At 40.1% G+C, this 25,096-nt stretch overlaps 1 protein-coding gene across 1 annotated transcript in view; it reads left to right on the top strand.

The window, feature by feature from the left end:
- Positions 1–20,834: 20,834 nt before the first annotated feature.
- The window catches only part of NDUFV2 (NADH:ubiquinone oxidoreductase core subunit V2), a 29,001-nt gene continuing 24,739 nt past the window's right edge, over positions 20,835–25,096 (top strand). Inside the window, exons 1-2 of the mRNA XM_070747566.1 lie at positions 20,835–20,976; positions 24,157–24,222. Coding sequence (XP_070603667.1) covers positions 20,935–20,976; positions 24,157–24,222 — 108 coding nt within the window. The 5' untranslated portion in view covers positions 20,835–20,934. The remainder of the gene's footprint in view (positions 20,977–24,156; positions 24,223–25,096) is intronic.

Below are 25,096 nucleotides of genomic sequence, written 5' to 3'. Positions count from 1 at the left end.
TTACAATCTGAGGATGACCTGGGAGAAGGGCAGGAAATAAAACGTTTAGGGGGAGGAGAAATAAATTCTAAAAGAAGGCCTGTTTGAACAGTGTCAATGACCCAAGGGTCCTTGGAGGTGAGACGCCAATTTGAAGCGAAATGAGCTAGGCGACCCCCTATGGGAATGGAGGAAAGATTACCATCTAGGTTTTTTTGAAGCCCTGTTAGAGGAAGCTCCCCTTTGGAAGCGAAAACCTCTACCCCTGGAGTTCCTACCTTGGGAACGAAAGCGGGGGGAATACTGACCTGGAGATCTCTGATAGGAAGCCGCTTGGTCTTGCTGGCGCCCTGGGCGACGAAAGGACTGCGTTTTGGTAACCTATTTCGTGGTTGGACCCAAAACCTTCTTCTTGTCCGTGGTCTCCGTGAGGAGTGGATCCAGAAGATCACCGAAGAGAAGGTCGCGCTTTAAGGGGCCCTGGGATAACTGCCACTTTTGGCGAACTCCCGCTTGCCAAGGGCGAATCCATAGGAGTCTTCTTGCCGTTGTAGAAGCTGCAATAGACTTAGCAGAAAATCTAGTAGATTGCAAGGTGGCATCAGCCACGTACTGGGCAGCTGCAAAGACTTTGTTGAAGTCTTGTTGACCTCTCAAGTCATCTGGAGGAATGTGCTGTTGAAGTTGGCGAAGCCACAGCAGCATGGCTCTGGAGAAGAAGGAGGCTGCTGCAGAACTTTTAATGGCCCAGGAATCAGCGGAGAATCCTCTTTTGAGCATTTGCTCGATGCGCTTGTCCTCTGGACGGAGGACTTCCTCCGCCTCGCCTGGCACAGCCGCTGCCGAGTGAAGAATTTTGACAGGTTCATCTGGTTTGGGAAAAGATAGAAGCTCTTCATAGGAAGAGGAGAGTTTATACAACTTTCTGTCCTTGGTAGAGGGATTAAGGCCAGAGGCTGGAAAATCCCACTGTTTGAGTAAGGCATCTTTAAACAATTTAGGCATAGGAATTACCTCATTATCCTCCTGTTCCTCTGTGAAGTAAGGTAAATTCTCCTCCGGGGGATCAGTGGAAGTGGAGGCTTGTTTCTCCTGGGCTGCTAATCCCGTAGAAATTCTAGCTTTGAGGAGGAGAGATTTGAATAGTTGAGAAGGGAAAATAGTAATTGGAGGAGGGACCTTTATTTGGGATTCCTCATCCTCTGATAAGCCCTGGAAAGGGTCTTCATCCTCCTCTACATCCTCATATTCATCCTGGGAGGATTCTGAATCATCCTGAATAGGAGCTCTGACCGCTGGGGAAGAACCCAAGGGGCGGGAGGAACGAGAAGGAGGAAGAGGTAAAGGAAGCTCATTGATGGAGGAGAGTTTGGCATCAATGGCTTTGGACAACACAGCAAAAATAGATTGGAACTCAGGAGGTAAAGTGGAAATATCAGCAGAAATGGCAGAAGAATTCCTAAAGGCCTGGGAGGATCCTGGCTGGGGGGAATCTTCAATAATATCTGGTTCCTCTGGACCTATGCCCCATAGGTTAGGTTGGGGTCTGTCTAGGTTTGGCTCATCCAGAGATAACACAGGGACCCCAGAAGGAGGCAGACTAGAGGCCTCTGGTGGGTCTTGACTACTGATTACTTGGGCCTGCACTTTCAAACGTTTTGCTGATTTGTCATGAATTTTTTGTAGGGCTAGGTCCCTTCTCTTCTCAGCCCTGGTGACCTTGGTCGAGGGACGGGCCCCTGGAGAAGAGGAGGAAGAGGCCTGGGGGATACTAGTAATCTCATCGCCTGTAGGCCTGGCCTCTCTGGGACCTTTAGTTGTGCCTCTCTTGGGAAAAGTAGCCATAGTCTGACAATTAACAGAAGACAAGGCTGAGCCAATAACTAAATTATAAGGAGAAGATTTCAAGGACTTCCCAAGAGGAATGGATCCTGCTTCGAGGCCTCGAAGCTGCTGAGACGTGAGGACAATCTGGGCAAACCCAGAGTTCGTGCCCCCAAATCCAGCGGGGCCAGCCTCCCTAAACTTTGCAATTAAGTAAAACCAAGGCACTCTGGTTGGAGGCTTAGCCGGTGGAGAATTTAGCCTGGGACCCCCAAGGCCCGCTCCCGGATCCACGCGGTGGACTGAGGCCTACGCGGCTGGCAGAAGGCCAACACGAGAGGCCTAGATATTTTAAAAAAGGGCGCGAAGGCCTTCGCGCCGAAAAAAATCGCTCCGTAGAATTTCTTAAGGGAAAAGCGATCGACTAAGTCCAGGAGACTAGAAGGCGTCTCACTCCGCAGGAGGTATTTTATAAGCCCTTAAATATTTTGATAAATACTTGCACCAGAACCTCCAGGCCAAGGGATTAGAAGAATCCACAAGCGGCCGCAGGAATCGTAACCGGCAAAACCGCCGGGGGAAAACGAAACCGCAACTTCTCCCAAGGAAAAAAGCCGAGCCGCTTTATTTCTTTTTTTCTTTTAAACGGCTGGCGCAATTAGTGCAAGTAATTGAATAAAGACAATAAATCTTACTACTTTTTTGAAGGAAAGGTCGAAGGGAAGGTGTTAGAATGTTGAACGAGCATTCACAATACAACCGCAGGATATGCGAACTGAGCGAATTCTGGAGAAGGGGCGGATCCGGCAAGCTTTTTTAATACTAGGCTCAGTTCCACCGGATTGGACATGAGCAACCCATGTGACTGCTGGACCCGCTCCTTCAGTACGGAGAATATTATTAAGTGTTCCAGTGAACATTGCAACAAGAATAAGATGCACTTGGGATATGTTTTGATGGTACTTTAATTCTCTGATTCATTCCATTTCCTGTCTCCTAATGGTGCCAATAATAATCCAAGACATTGAAGAACACTGAGTTAGCCCTTTAGTCAGACAGTGCTCAGACAGTGGTTATTTAATAGCATAATAGCTATGCCATGTACTTCCCTTGACTCCTGAAAAAAAATGTTCTTAGTAATGCATAAATAGCATGGCTCTAAGGAAGAAGTCTAAAACTAGTCAATAATTTAGGAAGAAAATTGAGATTTATATGTTGGATAAATCTGAAATTCATTCCTCAAATTTGTAGGCAGGTAATTTGCAATAACCTGTCGATTTCTGGCACTCAAGATAGCAATACCCCTCAATAAGCAATATTTTTATGCTAAATGTATGCAAATTGAATTGAAAAGCCAGTCCCATTATTACAAATGTAGAACATCAGTTTCTTTCGGTTGAATTTCACATAATATTAGAAAATCTATGTTCTGTCTGGGTCCCCCCAGACGCCAACACCAACCAAAAAGAGTGTCCAGACACACTGGTAAAAAGCAAAGGCAGTTTATATAATTCAAAGCAAACACAGGTAACAAAAACTGTTCTTACAGACAGGCACACTATGAAGCTTCACAGAGGTTTCACGAAGGCCAGGCAATAAAACAGGATTCTTTCTGGCAAAAACCACGCTGGAGATAATAAAACCCACACCTCCCCCAAGTCTTCCAGACTTCTAGGCCACAAGCCAAGATCAGAGACGCCGAGAATCGAAGCAAGGTCACAGGACTCCCAATTGATAACTCTCCACAAGACTGTAAGGGCGGGCCTGCCTTTTCAACCCTGCTGAGGAGAACCACACCCAAACCCAGCTGTTGCCAATTCAGGGATGGAAATACCTTTCTAATTGGCCCCGTCTTTGAGCTGCTCGTCGCTGCCTCATGTCTATTATAGCCTGTGCGTCTTCATCCAATGACTCCAGGCTACTAGTTGGGGAGAGCCCCCCCCCCGGGGGTCTCAGGCTGCTCTCCCTCCTCCTCTTCCTGATGTTCCTCTCCCCCGTCTGCCTGGTCCTCCCCCTCCTGTTCACTGTCCTCCTCCTCTGGGCATGGATCTGGCAGAGATCCAGCCGGTCCCCGAGGAGCCTCAGGCTGAATCACAACAATCTATATGCACAAAAACACATGCAAAGCAAAAATCAGAATCAACTATAACGCTGTCTACATGGGGCTACCTTTGAAAAGTGTTCGGAAACTTCAGATCGTGTAGAATGCAGCTGCGAGAGCAATCATGGGCTTCCCTAGGTATGCCCATGTTACACCAAAACTCCACAGTCTGCATTGGTTGCCGATCAGTTTCCGGTCACAATTCAAAGTGTTGGTTATGACCTATAAAGTCCTTCATGGCATCGGACCAGAATATCTCTGGGACCGCCTTCTGCCGCACGAATCCCAGCGACCAGTTAGGTCCCACAGAGTTGGCCTTCTCTGGGTCCCGTCGACTGAACAATGTTGTCTCACGGGATCCAGGGGAAGAGCCTTCTCTGTGGCGGCCCCGGCCCTCTGGAATCAGCTCCCCGCAGAGATTAGGATTGCTCCCACCTTTCGCAAACTTCTTAAAACCCACCTCTGCTGTCAGGCATGGGAGAACTGAGACATCTCCCCCCTGGCCTATATAATTTATGCATGGTATGTTTATTTTAAAATAAGGGGTTTTTAGAGATTTTTTAATATTAGATTTGTGATATATTGTTCGTATTATTGTTGTCAGCCGCCCCGAGTCTGCAGAAAGGGGCGGCATACAAATCTAATAAATAATAATAATAATAATGAGGCTGTATTTTAGAGGCAGACAAATTGCTTAAAATCCTATTGTCTGAGCCCTATATGAAGAATAGATAATACATAATTAATATAGCAACCAAAATGTATCTCTCTTTTCCCCCCACTCTGTGTATACCTTAGTCTCCCCGCTTTCTCTTTTCTTTTCTCTCTCTGTCATTTATGTGCTTGATCCTGTACTTCTGAGTTTGTATAAAGTGTTAAGTGTGAGATGAAAGACTGATTTATCTGATCAATCCAAAGGAGCCAAAGAAACATTGTAAGGATGCTACACTAACCTGGAGGAAATCTATTCACTCTAGAGAAGAACTCTATTAACTGACAAGTTCAAATGCATTTTGCCAGCTGGCCAAAGGTTGTTTTTGCAGAAGTCCACTTGAATGAATAAAGCATTTTAATAGCTTCTTCCTTGACTGCAGAAGGTCAACATTTGATCTTTCTCATTATACAAACGTGCTGGTGCAACACTGACTGCCTTGTTTCCACAATAGAAAAATTTGCCTAGAACTCCTTTGTCAATGAACGAGAGATCGCTCTAATCCCCATGCAAAATAATGAATTGTTGAACGGACAAATTTTGTACTATTCTGTAACACAGACTTTAAATTTTCACACTTAAAAAAATGATAATTTTATTTAGTAATTAATGGACACTGCAATATTTAAATATCATATGAAATTACATTCTATCAGTATTTCAAATAGCAGCCATTTTTTATTCTTCTGTGTTTGAATCACTTGACATGCTAGGACTCCTATCAGCTAATGCTCCTTCTTCCTGTCCATTGTTTGGGTCATTTTATGAACATAAAGAAAAACACTCCAGCTTCATTAATAGTTCATTAATAAACATCCTTGTTTATTATTTCTGTACAAAAATATGAATATCTGAAAAAAGAAGTGATTAAATGAGAGCACACTAACAAGACTCCATTCTCCCCTTGCAGAAATTACTAAGCCTATATCTGCGTTAGTTTAATATTTACATCCAGGTAGAAAGTTCTCCTCTCCTCTTCTTTGTTTGTCCGTTATAAAACATAAGCAAAAGACACAGCATAATGATCTCAAAATAACAAGACATCCATCAATTACAAAGGAACAGGGTTACTAAAGAGAAATGTCTAAAAATAATAATCTAAGACATTTTGTTGACATTACTGAGCCTTTATAACTGCCATGATGATCGAATAAACTTTTATTCTATAATGTCAATCTCATTTCTTACCTTAAGTCAGTGTTCCTCAAATAGTGGGGCTGGGGCCCCTGGGGGGGGCATGAAGCGATGCAGGGGGGCACGTGAGCCTGGGGAATGTGCTTTTTCGGCTGCAGGCAGTAGGGTTTTTTTACACCAAACAATAGCATGTGAGTAGGAGATATGAAGTGCATGTAACAAACCTTAAGTGACACCATGGAAATATTTAACAGGGATTAAAAGAAAGGAGGAAAGAGACGGAGATAATGAGACAAACGTAAATCTCCTGAAAGCTAAGATGAAGAAATATGACAAAGCGTTTGTAGTGCTTGACTTCATTGTGACTACATTGGAAGACAAGAAAAGACCAGTATGTTCACTGTGTCTAAAAATGTTGGCAGTGGACAGCATGAAGCCAAATTAATTAAGGCATTGCTTAAACACATTATACCCCAATCATGCTGATAAGTCGCTTGGGTTTTTTGAGCGAAAATGTGCTGAATATTGCAAACAATCATCCCAGCGGAAAGTTGAGGAAGGCGTGAAATGTTTATTTCTTCCTGGGGTGGCGTAAAAGAAAATAATTAAGAAATACTGCCTTAAGTCATGGGTGTCAAACCTGTGGCATCATGTTGCAACATGTTGCAGTTACTTGACGTATCATGATGTTTTTCCCTTATGTGTGATGCACCTGGCGCCTTAAGTAATAAAATATAATTCTTGTTTATAAGGCATATATAGACTTGCTTTGACAATTCCCTTTCCTTCTCCTCTTCCTCCCTAAAGAATAACAGAAAAGATTCCTCTGAAGCCCTATTTCCATTTCAAGTTTTTCTGCAAACATGCCTATCGGAGAAAAATTAACACTCCCTCTGTCCAATCCAGTAAAAAAAAGGGATCAGCATATCTTTGAATAGATCTTTGTATGAAGGTTGCAGAGGTGGGTCCCCTTACCTTTGCCACCGGTTCGTGAACTTTTTCACGAATCAAAAGTTAAACGTCCCCTCATTCAATTTTACTTCCGCGCAGGCTCGGTAGCAGGATTCAGCCCAAAACACAGCTGTGGAGATGATCAGCTGTGCTTAGGTGAAGAAATAAAGGTCAGTATTAACCTGGGAGCAGGCGGGAGGGCCCTTTTTCAAGCAGCAGAAGAGAAGAAGCCACCCAAACAGGGGGGAAATTGCTAAAATTTTCAAAAAAAAGCTGGAGGTGCCCACAGACCAGCATCAACCATGACATCACCAGTGGGTCGCTACCAGTTCGGCCAATCCAGTCTGAACTGGGAGAAATCCACCCCTAGATGGTTGACAATTCAACCAGGCAGAGACAGAATGCTTCCCCAGGCCCAGCTAACAAATCAAAATTGTTGACTTGCACATTTCTTTAAAACTACAGTACTGTACTTTGTTTTTCCACAGACCACAACTTTTGATTCATGAAAAGGAAGTAGAACTTGTCAAAATCTGATTATGTTTTCAGTATGAAAAATGAAAACTATGACCCAGATCTAAGAAGCCATGTAAAACTAGGTCTTATTAACTCCTGAAATATTTATCAGCTGTAACTTGTTTTCTTATTACTGCAAGGCTGTACTTCTTTGTCCTGCTCTACTAAAAGAAAATAGGAAAAATATCTTATTTAGAACATAAGAGAATCTTATATAAAGATGTAACAATCCAATCTTATAATATAGAGATTGACCCTGTTCTGGCCAGCAGAACAGGCTTCAAATAGGGCAGCGATATGGCTAGTAGCAGGTACAATTGCCTTTCTCCATGGGAAAATACCAAGCTTTGATAAAGCAATGATCAAGAGAAGCAAAATTCTCACAATTGTTGCAGGATTGTTTTTCCAAAACAACTTCTCATATACTTTATCCGTTCCTTATTTTATAGTATTTATGACTCATTCAGTCCCAAAGGATTTTGCGACATGTAGCATATCAGCATCTGCCCATACACATACATACATACGGTAATAAATCTCTATGGAATGATATCTCTCCAGAAGTCCATAGTGCTCACTCTGTTGATTTTTCACCAACTGTTGAACATCTGGTTGTTCTCCCAGGTCTTGGAGTAGACTAGTTGGTTGAGCTCCTTTAGGGTTCTGCATAGGTTTGGTTGTTTGGGTTCAGGTATTTTTCAGTTTTCTATGTTATTAGTCAGCCATATCTTTTAATCTTTGGTATGTGGTTCTTCCTAATTTTATTTTATGTACGCTGACAAAATTGCTGTGGAATCCGATGACCTCAAATTTAAAATATTAAAGGAAACCAGAGTTGACTTAGCATGACATTTTAACACCACCTCAAAGATGGATAACATTCACATTTTTATTAGACAATAATAATCATTCTTTACATAAGAGTCTACTACAAGGAATATGGTTGAAAGGAATATGGATGCCATAAATGCAAGGTTAGCTTTTTCAAACTGGAGGGGTTCCTCAGATGGGTTGGTCCTATTATTTCAAGCCTCCCATGGCCATGTAAAGTACAATCTGGAGACTTTGATTGCTGTGCTCTTCAGCAGCTACAGCCATGAAAAAGGGGGTAGGTGTCCTCATTATTCCTGGGCAAAAAAAGTACTTGGTCTTGTCAGTTAGAAAACATGTCTAGGTAAAGTGCTGTTCACTTTTGACCAAGATGTTGATGGAACACATTGACATTGCTGGCCTCGGGGCTGAGCGGGACAATGGAACCAATGTTCAAAATGATTAAAAATGCCATGAAAAGAAACAGGGAAGACTCTGGATAGATCCTTCTAAAGGCTTTTCCATCTTTCTCAGTCATTACGAGAAGTAGAACTTCCTTTCTTTTTCTTGCAAGCAGGCATCATACGGAGTGTTCTGCTGGGCTCTCTGATAGGAGCCTCCCGAAAATTCAAGGGTACAAATTTCAAACACACATACACGTTTGAAAATTCAAAACAATGTTCTTTATCACAAAATTCAAAATAAACAAAGCACTCTTTTTGTATTGCAAAGAGCACTCTTCCCAAAACAACTGGGTAGTCTGTACAATTTCCCTTAAGCAGTCATTAAGTACTTATCCAGCAGCTGTGAAGAAACGTCACACACACACACACACGTTGCTCTGCTTTGGTTTCAAAGGCATGAAAAAGCAACAAAGTCCAGCAACACAAGATTCCTGACGAATTCCGATCAGATATTCTTCCACAATGGCCAAACCCACACACTGCTATTTACAGCAGCAGCCCTAATTACTGGAGCCCCACCCAAACACAGGTGGCCTCCCTTATTTCCTGTAATATGTTCTTACTTGGTCTCTTCTATGCATAATTCTGCGCTTGCGTGGGTCCAAAACGTCATCATCTGAATCAAAGGAAGATAAGGGAGATTGACTGCCTGGGCTGTGTGCCAAGCCCTCCTCTGCCGAGTCACTCCCACCTTCTTCTTCGTCTGAGGAAACTAAACTCTGAACTGATTCTGTCGGCAATAACACAGGCCTGTGACATGGTGAATTTTCCCCTGCATCCACCTCCCCATTCCCTGGGGCAGGAGCTGGGCCAGAGCCAACCACAACACGGAGAAAACATATTGAGCACAAATGGCTGCATTCCAGCTATCCATTCCAGTTATCCTACAAATTCCACAGTCAACTGTAGTATTTCCTTCATAAAAGGAACTTTTAAACCCTCCCCCCCTTTTACTGTCGTCCGAAATATCACAATCCATGACTTGCTTTAAATCCCTACCTCTGTCTCTGCTGTATAGCATTTAGCAATAGCATTTAGACTTATATACCACTTCACAGTGTTTTACAGCCCTCTCTAAGTAGTTTACTGAGTTAATATATTGCCCCCAACAAACTGAGTCCTCATTTTACCCATCTCGGAAGGATGGAAGGCTGAGTCAACCTTGAGGCAGTGGTGAGATTTGAACTGCTGAACTACAGCTAGCAGTTAGCTAAAGTAGCCTGCAGTGCTGCACTCTAACCACTGTGCCACCCCACTCATTGAGCAGGTATCCTCCCATACATAATTTCTGCATACAATACTGGATTGAGATTTAATGTTCTATACCAGGAGTGTCAAATTCGTGTTGTCATAGCGGTGTCATGTGATATGTCAGAACTTTTCCCCCTTTTGCTAAACTCGGTGTGGGCGTGGCTAGCATGTGATACATCCAGCCTATGGGACACGAGTTTGACAGACCTGTTCTATGCCATTTTATTTGGATAGGTTGGACAGTTCCATGCACCAGAATTATATACTGGTTGTCCACCCCCAAATCAGCACTAATGAACATTCAAACCAGCCTGAATGGGCATTAAGAAACATGCTGTCTAATTGCTCAGGGAAAACTATACAAGTGCTGATGGCAGGATTGAAAAGTCACTAATGGCTACAAATGGGATATGAACTCCTGTGCCAACCATTAGACAAGATAACTAGCAAATACTACAGTAACAAATATACAGTTCTGGCATTGTTGAAGGCATTGAGAATCTGATAAGGAAATACAGTATCTCTAAATGATCAGCCAATGGATCATGGGTTATCTATTATCATTATCATTTAAATCCTCTGACTGTCCTGCAATTTGAGTTGGAAATTAATCTTTTCTGTATAAGAAATATTGTTTCACCTAAAAGTGTTCAAAAGTCAATGTTGACGTTTCTAGACTCAAAGTTTTATCACCTAAATCCAATACTTTTTCCATACATAAATGGAAATTCAGAGCAAAAATTATTAGAATATGTCAGAATTTGGCCTTTCATATGCAAATTGTATCTCTGCCTATATATTTGCCTTGAAAGTAGCCCAAATTTGAACAACCTAGATTAATAACAGGGATTGATCAGTGGAAGTGACATTTTGTATTATGTCATTCAATGTTCATCAAATGCTTTATATCATTTTCCAAATTTCAATTTCATGGCAGTCACGGATCCTATATTTTGAACACATTCTATAAGTTATCCCACTTGGTTGAAACAGTTTTGCTCTGAGATTCATTATTTCACCCAGTTAAAAATTACACACACAAGAATTTTAGTGTTATATAGACTAAATAGATATCAAAAAAGCCTTCCTTAATTACAATGGAATTATTTTAAAATCAAGAGCCTTTTGATTTTGTTGTTTCTTCTGAAAAATAAAATTCTTGATGACAGGACTATTTGATAGAGTTTAAAGTGTAAGTTTCTAAAAATTAAATGATAATTGTAGCTGTTTTGGGGGAAATTACTAAAATGTACATATATTTATCTACATGAACGTAGAGGTGAAAGAAAGAATCAAATTAATTAGCTCATTTATTGCTTCTTTTGTATTATGCTTAATTATTGAGCTTTGTTTCCCAAACATCTTGGGTGAGAAGGGCTACTAAAAAGCAATATTGTTAGTTTGAATTTTGAAAATGTGTCTCTGTAATTGGCCATAAGCAACACCGCAATTGCTGTAAATAGGCCAAAGCCCATGAGAGCTCATTTTGTGAAGCACTAATAGCATCCTCTAAAATTCCAAAAATGCTCCCTGACTCAGAAAGATAACTATAAATCTATTACTCTAAAACTTTTGAAGTATGGTTCAAACTTGATTGCAGAAAATATGACTTCAGTAACAGAATTGTCAATGCCTGGAATGCATTGCCTGACTTGGGGTTTTCTTCCCCAAACCCCCAAAACTTTAACCTTAGACTGTCTACTGTTGACTTCACCCCATTCCTAAGAGGTATTTAAGGGGCATGCATAACTGCCTCAAGGTGTCTACCATCCCTTTCCTAATGTGGTTGGCTCTGGCCCAGCTCCTGCCCCAGGGAATGTGGAGGTGGAGGCAGGGGAAACGTCAACATGTCCTAGGCCTGTTTTGTTGCCGGCAGAGTCAGCGAGTGCAGTTTCCTCGGACAAAGAAGGTGGGGATGACTTGGAAGAGGGGGGCTTGGCACACAGCCCAGGAAGCCAATCACCATTATCTTCGGTCAATTCGGATGACGAAGTGTTAGACCCACGCAGGCGCAGACTTATACATCGAAGAGACCAATTGAGGAAATATTACAGGAGATAAGAGAGGCCACCCGTGTTTGGGTGGGGTTCCAGTAATTAAAGCTGCTGCTATAAATAGCAGCGTGCTAGTTTGGCCGTTGTGAAAGATTATCTGATCGCAGTTCTTCAGGATCGTGCCTCGCTGTGTCTGAACTTTGTTTGTGGATTTTTCACGCCTTTGACACCAAAGCAGAATAAAGTGTGCGTGTGTGTTTCACTTCGTGGGAAGAAGGAGGGCTGTGACGTTTCTTCACAGCTACTAGCTAAGTACTTAAGGACTGATTATGGGACTTGTACAGCCGACAAGGTTGTTTTGGGGAAGAGTGCTCTTTGCAATACAAAAAGCGTGCTTTGTTTCTTTTGAATTTTGTGATAAAGGGCATTGTTTTGAATTTTCAAACGTGTGTGTGTCTGAAATTTGTACCCATGAATTTTCAGGAGGCTTCTACCAGAGAGCCCGGCAGAACACCTAATAGCCCTTTATTCGTATCCATTTCATTTATTCATAATCATGTTTATACATATATCTGTTATCTAATACATGCTTGAAGAAACAAACAAACAAACAAACAAACAAATAAAACAAATAAACATCAATTTTTAACTATCTCTGATATCATTTTAACTTTGGAGACGACATTCAGTTCTCTAAAACTCTGAGACTTTCCTCATTCATTTAATAAATGTTTTTCTTAGCAAGAATAATTTTGGTCATAAGTTGAGGACTACCTGTAGTTGTTTTGGAGTTGTCTCAGAATTGTAGAAAGGGATAGTCCTAACAACTTTTGATTCAGCTCTTTAATTCCATGCAGGACATTAGCAGAACTGCTATTTTCTGATATGCTATTAAAATATTTCTAATATTATGCAAAATGGTACAATGAAATGATTAAAGATCTGTACTGCATTATAGACATATTTTTCCAAAGTTCAATAAAATGAAAAGAGGAGAAAAGGGGTGGGAGAAAAAAATAGAATTTGGTTCAACAGCATTGGTTGAGCATTTTCTCAGTTTCCTCATAGTTAAAAAAATAAAAATAGAAACCAAAGAGATCAACGAAATTTGAGACATTAATTCGTCTTCAGGGCAGAAATGATTTATTTGAAGTATAGTGTTCTATAATTAAGAATAGCATAATGGTGCACAAGAGAGCTGTAGACTAGCAGCCAGAATTATTTGATTGGTTATATACCGGGAATCTGGCTACTAATAACTGTTGCATTTTTTCTATTGATCAAATAAAATAAATTAGGGCTAGCTGTTGGGTTTTTTGGTATTTAATTTATTGACAGAAAAACAAAAACCCATTAATCAAAAATTAAAATATATACAGGCTGTCCCAAATAATCAGGGAAAAATACAAAGTCACAGGTACAATTAATCAATAGTTTAATATCAACTATAATCTGGATGACTGAGAATCTCCATGGACATTATTATCAATCATAATCCTCAATAATGGGGTTGGAGGCAATACAAATTAATTGGAACAAAGACCCAGAAGTAAATATTTACCTATATTATTTTTAGGAATGTTTTTCTTTTTCTTCTTTTTAATATTTCTAAAACATAATATAATGAAGATTTGGCACTGTTCAAAATGTATATTTATTTTTATATCGAGAAAACAATTTAATATACGGTATTCCTCTTGATATTTTTACTAATATTTTTTTAGAAAAAGTTTTACTGAATAGATATATACATTAAAAAAGAAAGTACATAATCTTTAACCTCTATTTCATACTTATTTACATTAATCATGTATTGTACAATGTCTTAAATCAGACAAATTACACAATGATAGAAACAGAAACAACAGAAAAGAGTAGAAAAAAAGAAGAGAAACATAGAAACATGTAACAAACACCCCCCCCCCCCTTGCTGTCTTGCTTTCTCTTCTATTATTCTATGGCGTTTGTGACCAACGGTTATCTTTTGGCTTTATGTAGAGCCTTTTTGAATTGTATATGGGTTCTTACATTAAATTTCAGACAAAATATATCTCTAAATCTGAGTGATCGGCTTAAAGTCACGCAGCTGGTTTTCATGTCTAAGCTGGAACTATCGGTAGAACTCATCATCTCCAGGTTTATATTTTGGCACCTTAGCACTTAACCATTATAGTTTTGTTAAATAAAGTTGTAATCAATAATAATCACAGTAACATAAAACATTACACTAGCTAATAAACACTATATTCCCCCCCCCCCTATATTTTAAGAAATTGGCTTAAACATGGTATGAAACTTACTATGGGAAAAGATTTTTTGAGATTTAAAAAAGAGGTGGAGATTTAGTTTAGTCTCTTAAGGAAATGTATGCTGTACAGAGAGTTTTTTAAAAAAAATAATAAAATGAGAATAGAACACAGCTGTGTTAAATGCATTCCATAAGTAAGTGTACAAGTCAACTTACCACTTACATTAAAGATTAATATGTCTCAACTGAGTAGTTTAACTTCCAATCTAATTAATTTGCTAGGGAACTAGGGTTTTTTTTCTCATTTTCTCATTGAAAAGGCATCTGGACTCTCCTTGCACTTCTCAGCCAACACAATTTGGACTTATATCACAAACAGTTTGTTAAAAAATAAAAAGGAAATAAAATGTAAACTTACTACAGGTCACCAAATTGAATGTTATGATAAGGAACCTAGAGGGAATGTTTTCATCAAAGACATAAACCCAGAATATGGATTGTTTCATTTTGGTTTAATGTATGGATGAAGCCAGTCAACTGTTTATTCAATAAATCATAAGTAAGCAGTCAGTCGAAAAGAAATCCACTCTTGCTTGTTATGTTGCATCATGGGAAGGAAGGAAAACCTCTACATAGCATAGCACTCAGTGAGCACAAGGTGTCAATTGCATAGAGTAGACTGTGTCCTCAATAACTCTCTTGCTTGCTTCTATGCACTTAGCAAACAGCAGAGAATGCCTTGTACTGCAAAAGATTTCCATCCAGATGGAGAGATTTCAAAAATATAGTCACACTTACATGAGATGAAACAAAGGTTTCCCTGGTAAGGAAGCCACTCAGGCCAACTTCATCAGAATAGAGCCCTGTGGCTTTACACAGCTTTATTTGTTGCCCGGTTGCATCATTGCCTAGAGTGAGAGGCCCTTCAGATGTTACTCATGTCCTAGGCACTTCATGGCTCAGTTTACTGTAACACACCTATGGGACTTTCTTTGAAAGCCACTTGACTAGTTCAGAATGCAAAGGCATGGACTGTATGCCTTGATATGCCCATGATTGCCAGATGTTTTCCAACCCTGGATTTAATGAAGCACAATGGACCAACACCAGCAGATGACATGGCTTCCCAAATCAACACAGACTGTGGAAACTTTTGCATCTCATTTGGAAATCAAGGACCCAGAGTATGGAGGAAGAGTGGAGAGGCACACACTGCAAGATGCTTGAAGTCCAGTGTGAAGTTTCCACAGTCTGGGTTGATTTGGGGAGCCATGTTCTCTGCTGGTGTTGGTCCACTGCGCTTCATTAAGTCCAAGGTCAATGCAGCCGTCTACCAGGAGGTTTTGGAGTACATCATGCTTCCTTCCACAGATGAGATCTATGGGCACACTGACTTCATTTTTCAGCAGGATTTGGCACCTGCCCACACTGCCAAAAGCACCAAAACCTCGTTCAATGACTGTGGGATTCCTGTGCTTGATTGGCCAATAAACTCACCTGACCTGAACCCCATGGAAAATCTATGGGGTATTACAAAGAGAAAGATGAGAGAGATGAGGCTGAACAATGCAGAAAAGATGAAGGCCGCTATTGAAGCATACTGGTCTTCCATAATACTAATGGAAGCAAAATGATAGCTTCGATGCCATGCCACAGAGGCAGTACGTCGGACATCTTTGTGACATCAAAGCTCCGCCCATGGAATTCCCTATTGGGATTCCCCACCTCCTTTCCAGCCTCCAGATCGGCCGAAAATGCCGCCGCCAATCGCAAAAATGGCGCTCTACTGAGCGCCGCCGCCCGGCTGTAACCTTCTGAAACAGACGGGCGCTTCTCGGCGGCCTCTGGAACCCAAACCCGAAAAGTTCGGGTTCGGGAGAACGCCAAGAAGCCCCCCGGCTGTTTTAAAAGGTGACAGTTGGGCGTCGTCGTCCAGCAGAGCGCCATTTTGCGATTTTTTTTCTTTTTGCACGCATTAATCGCTTTTACATTGTTTCCTATGGGAAACAAAGTTTCATCTTACAAATTTTTCGCCTTACGAACCTACTTCCGGAACCAATTAAGTTCGTAAGACGAGGTATTACTGTATATCTTCTTTTAAATATTAGAGAATAACTATACTGTACTTCCAGAAAGCCACATCAAATTTAAAGATCTGTAAAAGTATCATCTGAAATGTAACAGTGTCCTGTATTACGATAAGGCAGCTGAGTTAAATTCTGAGTTAGTTATGTTTTGAGTAAATCTATTTAAATAATTGGCAGGAGTTAGTGTGACTACGTTTAAGAAAACTTTCTGGAATTAATATATTGCCATAATGTGCATTTCTCCAATTCTTTGCTATTTCTATGGGTCAGACACACATGGGCAGAAATTTATTTATTTATTTCTTCATTCATTCATTTTTTTATGCCGCCCTTCTCCTTAGACTCAGGGCGGCTTACAACATGTTAGCAATAGCACTTTTTAACAGAGCCAGCATATTGCCCCCACAATCCGGGTCCTCATTTTACCCACCTCAGAAGGATGGAAGGCTGAGTCAACCTTGAGCCAGTGATGAGAAATACACAGCAAACAGTGTATCTGTACAGGTATCTGTACTGTTTGCTGTTTGGCAAATTGCTGAGAGGCAGAGGCCCTTCTTCCTTGTTTTCCTACCCCAAAACTAAGGTATGTCTTATACTCCAAAAAATACGGTACATGTGTATATAAATGTATGGTAAATAACTTCAATAGCAATTATACTTCCTCAATAGCAAGTGTATGCATCAGTGAAGCTCATTCCCTGCAAGGGGATGCAACAGTACCATCTACTGGTTTGATAACCAGTCTTACAAAAAATGCTAATATCTATAACATATCCTGAAGTTGAATGGTAGGGAATATTTATAGTGGCTGAATTATAACTCCCAGAAATTCCTGGCTACAGGAGAGCTACAGGGCTACAGCTCTCTCGCAAACATATATTCCATTCCCACCCATTATGGGTATACAGTGATAAGAGATAGAAATGCATTCATCCAGCAGAGCATGTGAAATCATGTTTACATATACAGTCCCCTTTACTTTTTGTTCACAAAATTCACATAAGCTTGTGCTGTGCCATAGGAACGACCTAATGTTGTTACGTTTACATGACTATACCCATATGTTAGACAACCTTTAACTGTTTTGGTATTAGTATGTAATCTTTAAAATGGCAGTTCTGAAGAATGTAAAGTCTGACATACTCTACATTAGAATGTATTAACCCTGTCTTTTGTGGACAGAGAAAGAAACAGTGGTTTATGTTGTGGTTAGCTCTGGCACAGCTCCTGCCCCAAGGAATGTGCAGGTGGATGTGGGGGAAACATCCACATGCCGCAGGCCTATTTTGCTCCCGATGGAATCTGCCGACAAAGACTCCTCTGACCAAGGAAGCATGAGTGACAGGGAAGAGGGGAGTTTGGCAGACAGCCCAGGAGGAGATCAATCATCTGTATCATGCCTGGATTCTGAACAAGAATTAATGACACATCCACGCATGCGTAGAGTGATGCATAGGAAACAACAACTGAAGGATTATTACAAGAGAAAATGAGGCCACCTGTGGTTGGGTGGGGCTGCTGTAATTAGTGCTACAGATAAAAGTGCAGCCTGGTGTTTTAGTCTCATGGCAGTTTATCTGATTCATTGTTTCGTCAAAATCGTGGTCTTTGTGCTGTTCAAGATTGTGTGTGGACTTTCTGGACTTTAGAATTGGACTCAATTTCCCAGTTATTGGATGAGAAATTGGATTGCATTTAACCTGTGCCTTGTGTGTACCAGAAAATCCCTTTGACATTTAAAAAGGGAGCTGTTTCTGTTTTTCTGTTTATAAAACCTTTTGGGTTTTCCTTTTATCGTGTGGTGTGTGTCTTCCTGGACTAATTACCCTGTAATTACGGGCGGTTGAAACATACTGGCAGAACAGTTTACAGATTATTCTGTCGGGAATGCAGCCAGATGGCCAAGTGGGAACAATTCAGAACCTATTGGCCACTTGCGGCTTATGTGGACACACTGCTATTGTTTATGCCCCTGGGTTCTCCCCTCTGCCATCGTTTCCCATCCTCTTGTAATTTGATCGGCTGCCAATTCCTAAATTCAACCCTAATCTCCAGTCTTCCCCATGAGGCCAGAGACATCATCATCATTATTATTATTATTATTATTATTATTATTATTATTATTATTATTATTATTATTTTTGTATGCCGCCCCTCTCCGGAGACTCGTAGCGGCTTTGCTTTGTAGCAAGCAGTTCACTCTTATAAAGAAGCCAGCATTCTTGTGCTTTAGAAGGAGGATGGCAAGAAGGCAGGTGGATTTGCAGAGGTAAAAAAAAGTGAAACTATACCTTCCAAAATCAAAACAGTGGTCACAACTGTGGGATCGAAACCTCACCACTTGGAGCAGGGCTTTGATCCCACAATGATGGCCACCATCTTGACTTATTGACCATCCCATCAGATGCCTTGCATGTATGTCTGGCTGGCTGAGAGAAAATCTAATTTGGGTTGAACTCAGGGGACCTTTATAAAACCCATTTCCTTCTGCAGTAATAAGGAATAAACAAGCAGATTAAAAATGGTCCCACAATGAATCTTTTCAGATAAGCAGATAGGATCTAAGGCATAGGTGTCAAATGGGCGTTTCCATCATGTGATATTTTGCAACGTTTTCCCCATTCGCAGTGCGGGGGTGGGACACCAGTTTGATACCCCCGATTTAAGATTATATATATATATATATATATATATACAGACATACATGTCCTTACACTACTTGTTAGTAAAATAATGACTCTGGCTATCATTTGAAATCCTGTGGGTCTTCGGCGCAATGTTTAATGAATGGGATGTGTGCATGTTAATAGGCTTTTCAGGCTACTTAGTTTAGGCTCTTTAGTTTCTTTTTAAAATGTAACTCTTAATTTTAACTTATTTTTATCTCGATGTATACTGTTTTTTATATGTTGTGAGCCGCATATAAATTTCAATAATAATAATAATAATAATAATAATAATAATAATGATGATGATGATGATAACGCTTTACTGGGATTGGCAAACATAATTCGCCGCTACATCACGCCGTCCTAGGTGCTTGGGAAGTGCCCGACTGGTGATGAAATACGAAATCCAGCATAGTGATCTCGTTTGCTGTGTAGTATTGACATAATAATAATAATAATAATAATAATAATAATAATTATTATTATTATTATTATTATTATTAATGTAATCAAAAGAAATGATGGGAGATTTAGACTGGAAATCTAAATATATATTTATCTATATATAAATGCTTGAAATTCAGAAATATGGTAGATAATCATCTCAATTCTATTCATACACACAAAACTGAGTGCTTCTTGCATTTGTCCAGAAGATGGCAGTCAATAAATGCTATATCAATATTTTAACTAGAACTAGTTGATTCTTCCTTAAACCTTTTAATTAAAGGATAGATCATAATAAAATGTTTTTTTAAATTGTTCCTTCATTTACAAACCAAACTGTTTCTCATCTTACATCAAAGGGTGATATTTACAGTATCACCTCTAGTCACAAGAACTTGGCTTTATAACTGGTTTTAGAACTGGGAGGAAACTCCCTGCCAACACCACCTAAACTTGGCTTCCTCACAAGCCGGGAACCAGCGGAGAGCAGTGGAGGAGCAGAGAAGCTTTGTCTTCTGCTTTATCAATGGCATTTCCACAAACCACCACCCCTCTGTAACTTCGGAGTAGCCCAGGGATAGCTTGGGGATTTTTCTGGATTCCAGGAAAGCCATAAGGAGGCTTGTGGGAAAATTGTCTTTTTCCATGGTCTTAGGCAACCTCTGTGAAACGGTTGCTCAACCCTCAAAGGGATCCCGACCCCCAGGTTGAGAACCACTGCACTACACAAACCCAATTCATGCAACTATTCATTGTTTTAGCCTCCAGCTTCCTAATAATCTTTACTGGTCTTCTCTGCACCTTTCTAGAGCTTCAACATCTTTTTAATAGTATGGTGACCTAAACTAGACACACTATTCCAGGTGAGGTTTTCCAAAGCAGCATAAAGCAGGGTTAATACTTCAGGAAACCTTCATACTATCCCTTTGTTCATGCAGCCTAGAACAGCATTGTAAATTATGCTAAATTTCTTTTCTATTTCTTATGCAAGCAAGTTCTATTAAATTACACAAGATTAGGCTATACTGTAATCATGTATCTCTGCTCTGGTCAGCTTCTAGGGACAACTTTAGATGTCATATTTGGCCGATTTACTTCTTTCTTAGTGTCCTCTTCACCGCCCTTATTACTGACATATAACAGTGTTTCCCAACTTTGGCAACTTGAAGATATCTGGACTTCATCTCCCAGAATTCCCCAGCCAGCATTCTGGGGAATTCTGGGAGTTGAAGTCCAAATATCTTCAAGTTTCCAAGGTTGGGAAATACTGTACTGATATAACGAACTGGGAAAGATGAAATCGGTCCTTTCCTCGACTGCTACAACTTTTAGTAAACATTTCAAGCGCAGACTAGAACCGCACAGGAAGACAGTCCTGGAAGCTTTGTTGAAGTATAGTTTTGCAAGCTGCGACTGCTTTTAAAAAAGGCAGCAAAGTACTCATCATATGCATCAGGACTCCTGCATGCAAAAGGGCCAGCCGGGGTCTGTATCTGATCTTTTCCACGGTCTCCAGCTGCACTTTTGAAAGGAAACATTCGCATTTTTCCTAAAGCGCCACTCTACCCGCGCGCGTCTGTCGTAAGAGGCCTAAAAGAGCGCGCGCGTCGCACTCCCAACAGGCCGGTTGTTTTCACTGCTGCGGTTGCGCATGCGCCGCAGAGAGCGGCCGGGGTAGCGAGTCTCTGTGACTCTTGAGAGCGAGCGAACGAACCGGGTTGAGGTGGCGGTGAGGGCGGCTGCCGCCATGTTGTTCTCTGTTTGTTTTCGGACTGCCTTTCCACGCTTGGTAAGGAGGGGTGTGTGGCGGGAAAGGTTGCAGTCTTTCAAAGGAGCAAGTGGGGCGCCGTCAGAAAGCTCGAGGGAGAATTAGAACTACCAAGGGCATGGTGGCCTTCCTCTCCGGGAAGGGGAGGAGCGTGAGGTTCGGGCTGTGTGTACTTCACTTCCTCAGCAGAGGAGAAACGAAGGGGGGGAGTGCGTCAGAGCAATGTTGTTTTGCTCCAAGCAGCGAGTCTAAGCCGACAAAGCGAGAGTAAGATGGATGCAAAGCGAACTACATGTGCCTTTCTGTTACCTCGAAAATCAGTCCGTCTTAATTCTCAGATTCGTTCCGTTCCTAATTCGTATGTGTCGAACTAGGCGATAGTGACAGGACCGAAATTTGCAATCGTTATCATCCCCTGCACTGTTTTTTCTACCTCTTGGCTTTTCACAAAGGTCCTCTCACGTTAAAATGCACCGTCAGTTGATTAATGGAACTCGGGAGCTGGAGCTGCATGCCAGAGTAACGCAGGCAGCCTTTTCTACATACATTTGAATTTGATAGTTTACACCTATCCGAAACTGCTACGGTCTGTTGTCTTATTGGCAAGTAGCATTGGTGAGGAAGAGATATAAATATTGATTTCTAAAAGAAGCCTGAATCTTCTTAGAATCGTTAGAAATACAAAACTCAAAAAGTTTACTGCATATCTTTTTTTTTAATAATGTCCCAAGATATTAAGCACTTCCTGATTCTATCATAATTTTTTAATAAACAGAAAGAAAAGGGAATAGTATACCAGGCAAAGAAGTGGACAGTATGTTTTTCATTTGCACACCATGCATTAGTTTTGTGGTTGTATGACCTGGTTGTAGATGGACTTTGCTCATTGCAGAAAAATTTTGCTATTCAGGACATTCAAAATTTCAAATTAGTCCATTAAAGTCATATGTTGCAGAATGTTTCCTTGATCAAAATTATATGTCAAGGTCAGCATTATATATGGCTAGCTGCATCAACATTATATTTAAACATTCATATTAATTCCTGTACATTTGCTGCTTGCATGTCTGTTGTATCCATGGCATATTGTTGTCTTGCATGGAAGCATAGATTTCATGGAACTGAAAAGGTTATTTAAGCCAATTAGGCTAAGCCCTTCACTAAGTGCTGAAATAGAAATTAAGATACATCAGATGGTCTGAAGGCATTTATCTAAAAATACCTTCTGCTTTCCTATTAAATATGGTTTTGGTTTTGTAATTTCGATACCCAATTCTTCTGAAACCAACACTGTTCAATTTTTGGCAAGCTGATTGAGATGTTATTTTAATCCTTTCAAAAACCTTATTCATATCCCTCATGCAGGTGCATCATTTTGCAGGTGCATCATGTTTTTGGCTTATGTTCATTTGTGATTCACCAGGATATAAGATGTATTTTGCAGGTATTGCTGACTAGTAATGGTCACCCTGTATTCAATTTTTTAATTTTTAGCTACCCAAACATACAAATTTACAAATGTTCTCCCAATTGCAGCTTTTTGCTCACTGTTCCAATTTGTTAAGACCCTTCTGTCAAGATGAGGAATCAGAGATAAACATTATTACAAGATTGAGTCAGTTGGCTATGTATTCAAATGTCAGAATATCTGGTCCACACTTAACTAACTTAACTTACCATGATGAATACTTTGTTAAATGTTTGCAAAATTAAGGCTGCAATATTATTAGAATCCAAAATTGGTTCTGATTTCTGGGAATTACCACATTATTTTCAGCCTACCATATCATGTTATTATCTGCTTTAGAATCTTTCTAGATATTGAAATTGTACTGACTAGTCTATAGTTTATTGGTCGTTCCTCTCTCTTGACATTTGCCATCATTTATTCAACTATCATTTTATTAGTTGTCCAGAATTCCTCAATACCTATAGCTTCAAGAATACCTATAGCCCAGTACTAGTGATCCTTTTTTCGTTTGCATGCCAAAAGCAGGGGAGAGTGTGGGGGGCTCTTGCGTGAGCCCACACCCATAATTTCATGCATCCCCATCCATGCACATGTGACAGCCCCCCTCCCAGCACACAATGGCATGCCCATTTTTCACTTCCTTCAGGCTTTAGAGCCTTTCTAAGAGCCTGGGGAGGGCGAAAACAGCCTTCCCCTCCAGCCCCAGAGGTCCTCTGGAGGCAGAAAATGGTCTGTTTGCCAACTTCTGGTTGGACCAGAAGGCCTGTTTTTTTGCTCTCCTCAAGCTCCAGAGCCTTCTAGGAGCCTGGGGAGGGCTAAAATGCCCCCACCCCCACCCATGGAAGCCCCTCAGAGGCCAGAAATTGCCTATATACCACCTTCCAGACCTTAGCTCTTGTGCCCACCGATATGGCTCCATCTGCCACTTGTGGCATGAGTGCCATAGGTTCGCCATCACTGCTATAGCCAGTTCATTTGATCTGGAATTTTAAACTCATTCAAAGAAATACTGTATTCCCTCAGCATGTTTCTTCTATCAAATTCCTCCTCACTGTCATTCAGCTTTGTTCAAAAATGAACAACTTCCTTGTTTGCAATAATTTCCCTATCCATTTTATTACGGAACTGTTTTAGACTGTTTTAGAAACATAACATTATTGTGAGGTTTTATTATTTCAGAACTTGCAGGTTTTTTTACCATGCCAGCAAAGATAGTAAATCAAGCTGCTAAATATTTTTATATTAAAGATTTGTAATCTAGTTCTCAAGAGTTTTATTCATGTAGGCAGATGTATAGAGGGGATGATTATGGTTGGTTATTATGTCACAAAAGCACCAAAGATTCTGTTGATAGGATGCCTTTTTTAGTTCCTGTTAAAATGAGCCATAGGGATTTCTAAAGTGAAGGATACAGCAAGATGAAATTCAAGCTATTTATCTTTCCTTTTCCAAACTTTCTGCTGGTAATTTCTTCCTTTGAAGCATGGAGATTTAGATGCAGATAAGAGAACAAATCTGAAATGTTTATACATATTATTACAGATATTATTACTTACTTTTGCGTGTAATACTGTATACTTTTAGTTAATATATAGTATAGGCAGATTATCAGCAGTACAGTAACTTAAAATAGACCCATCTAATTCAGTAAGGATAAACATAATTTAAGATTGGTCTGATTTCTTAATTGCAATTGGAAATACAATTTACTTTATATGAAATATTTGTAGGTGACAAATATTCGCTGCCTTCATACATCAGCAGAATGTAGAAGTAGTGGTGGAACTTTGTTTGTGGTAAGTAGTTTGCATAAATGATTATACAAAATGTTTAGTAAAATGGAAAAAATGTGGCTTTTATTTGTGTGCAATTTGTTAATGGTATTTATAACAACATTACACTTCCTTTCTATTAGTACTAATAAAATTGCTATACATAGTCTATAGGTGATCGTATATATGATTGTTGTACTTGGAAAATATATCAACGTATTGAGTTATCATGTTTACTTAGGGAAAAAAAGCTCATTTTGTTTAGTGGGATATATTTCCAGCAAGCATGTAGAGAATATAACCCTCCAAAGTGTAAAGGCTTATCTGTTATATCTATACATATCATATTAAGTAGTCATGTATAGGCTTTCACATTAGTTTTACATATACAATATGACTAATTTTGTATAAGTCTATCTGAATATATAAGTCTATCTGTCCAGATTTCTGAATTTGTCAATAGTTAAGTAAAGAATCAAAATTGGAAACAAAAACATATTTTATAATTTAAAAAGCATATTTATTGAACAATTAATGTAGTGTGGTTACAGTATGTGCTTAAGATTAGAAGCATGTTTAGTTGTTAAACTTTGTAACATTCAATTTCTAGCAATTGATTTTATATAAACATTGATATTTTGGTTTAGGACAGCTTTGCAGCCTCCTTGCTTGCCAGCAGATCAGGGCCAGCAGACGGGCACAATTCTTGGAAAGCAACTGCCATTTTAGGGATAATGAAAATGGCATTGCTTCTAGGAATCATTAGGAGAAGGTCTAAGTGCTGCAAGGGATGCGGGGGTGTGAGACCTGTCAGAAAAGGATGTAGCAGAATCTCCCTGGTCTGTCGAAGTGGGAATGTTGCATCTGTTGGAACTTGCAACATTGAAGATACAGGTTC

Source organism: Erythrolamprus reginae, chromosome 3, assembly GCF_031021105.1.
Source record: "Erythrolamprus reginae isolate rEryReg1 chromosome 3, rEryReg1.hap1, whole genome shotgun sequence".
Taxonomy (NCBI): Eukaryota; Metazoa; Chordata; class Lepidosauria; order Squamata; family Dipsadidae; genus Erythrolamprus; species Erythrolamprus reginae.
The sequence above is the reverse complement of the archived record's forward strand: the minus strand, read 5'-3'. Positions and strand labels throughout refer to the sequence as shown.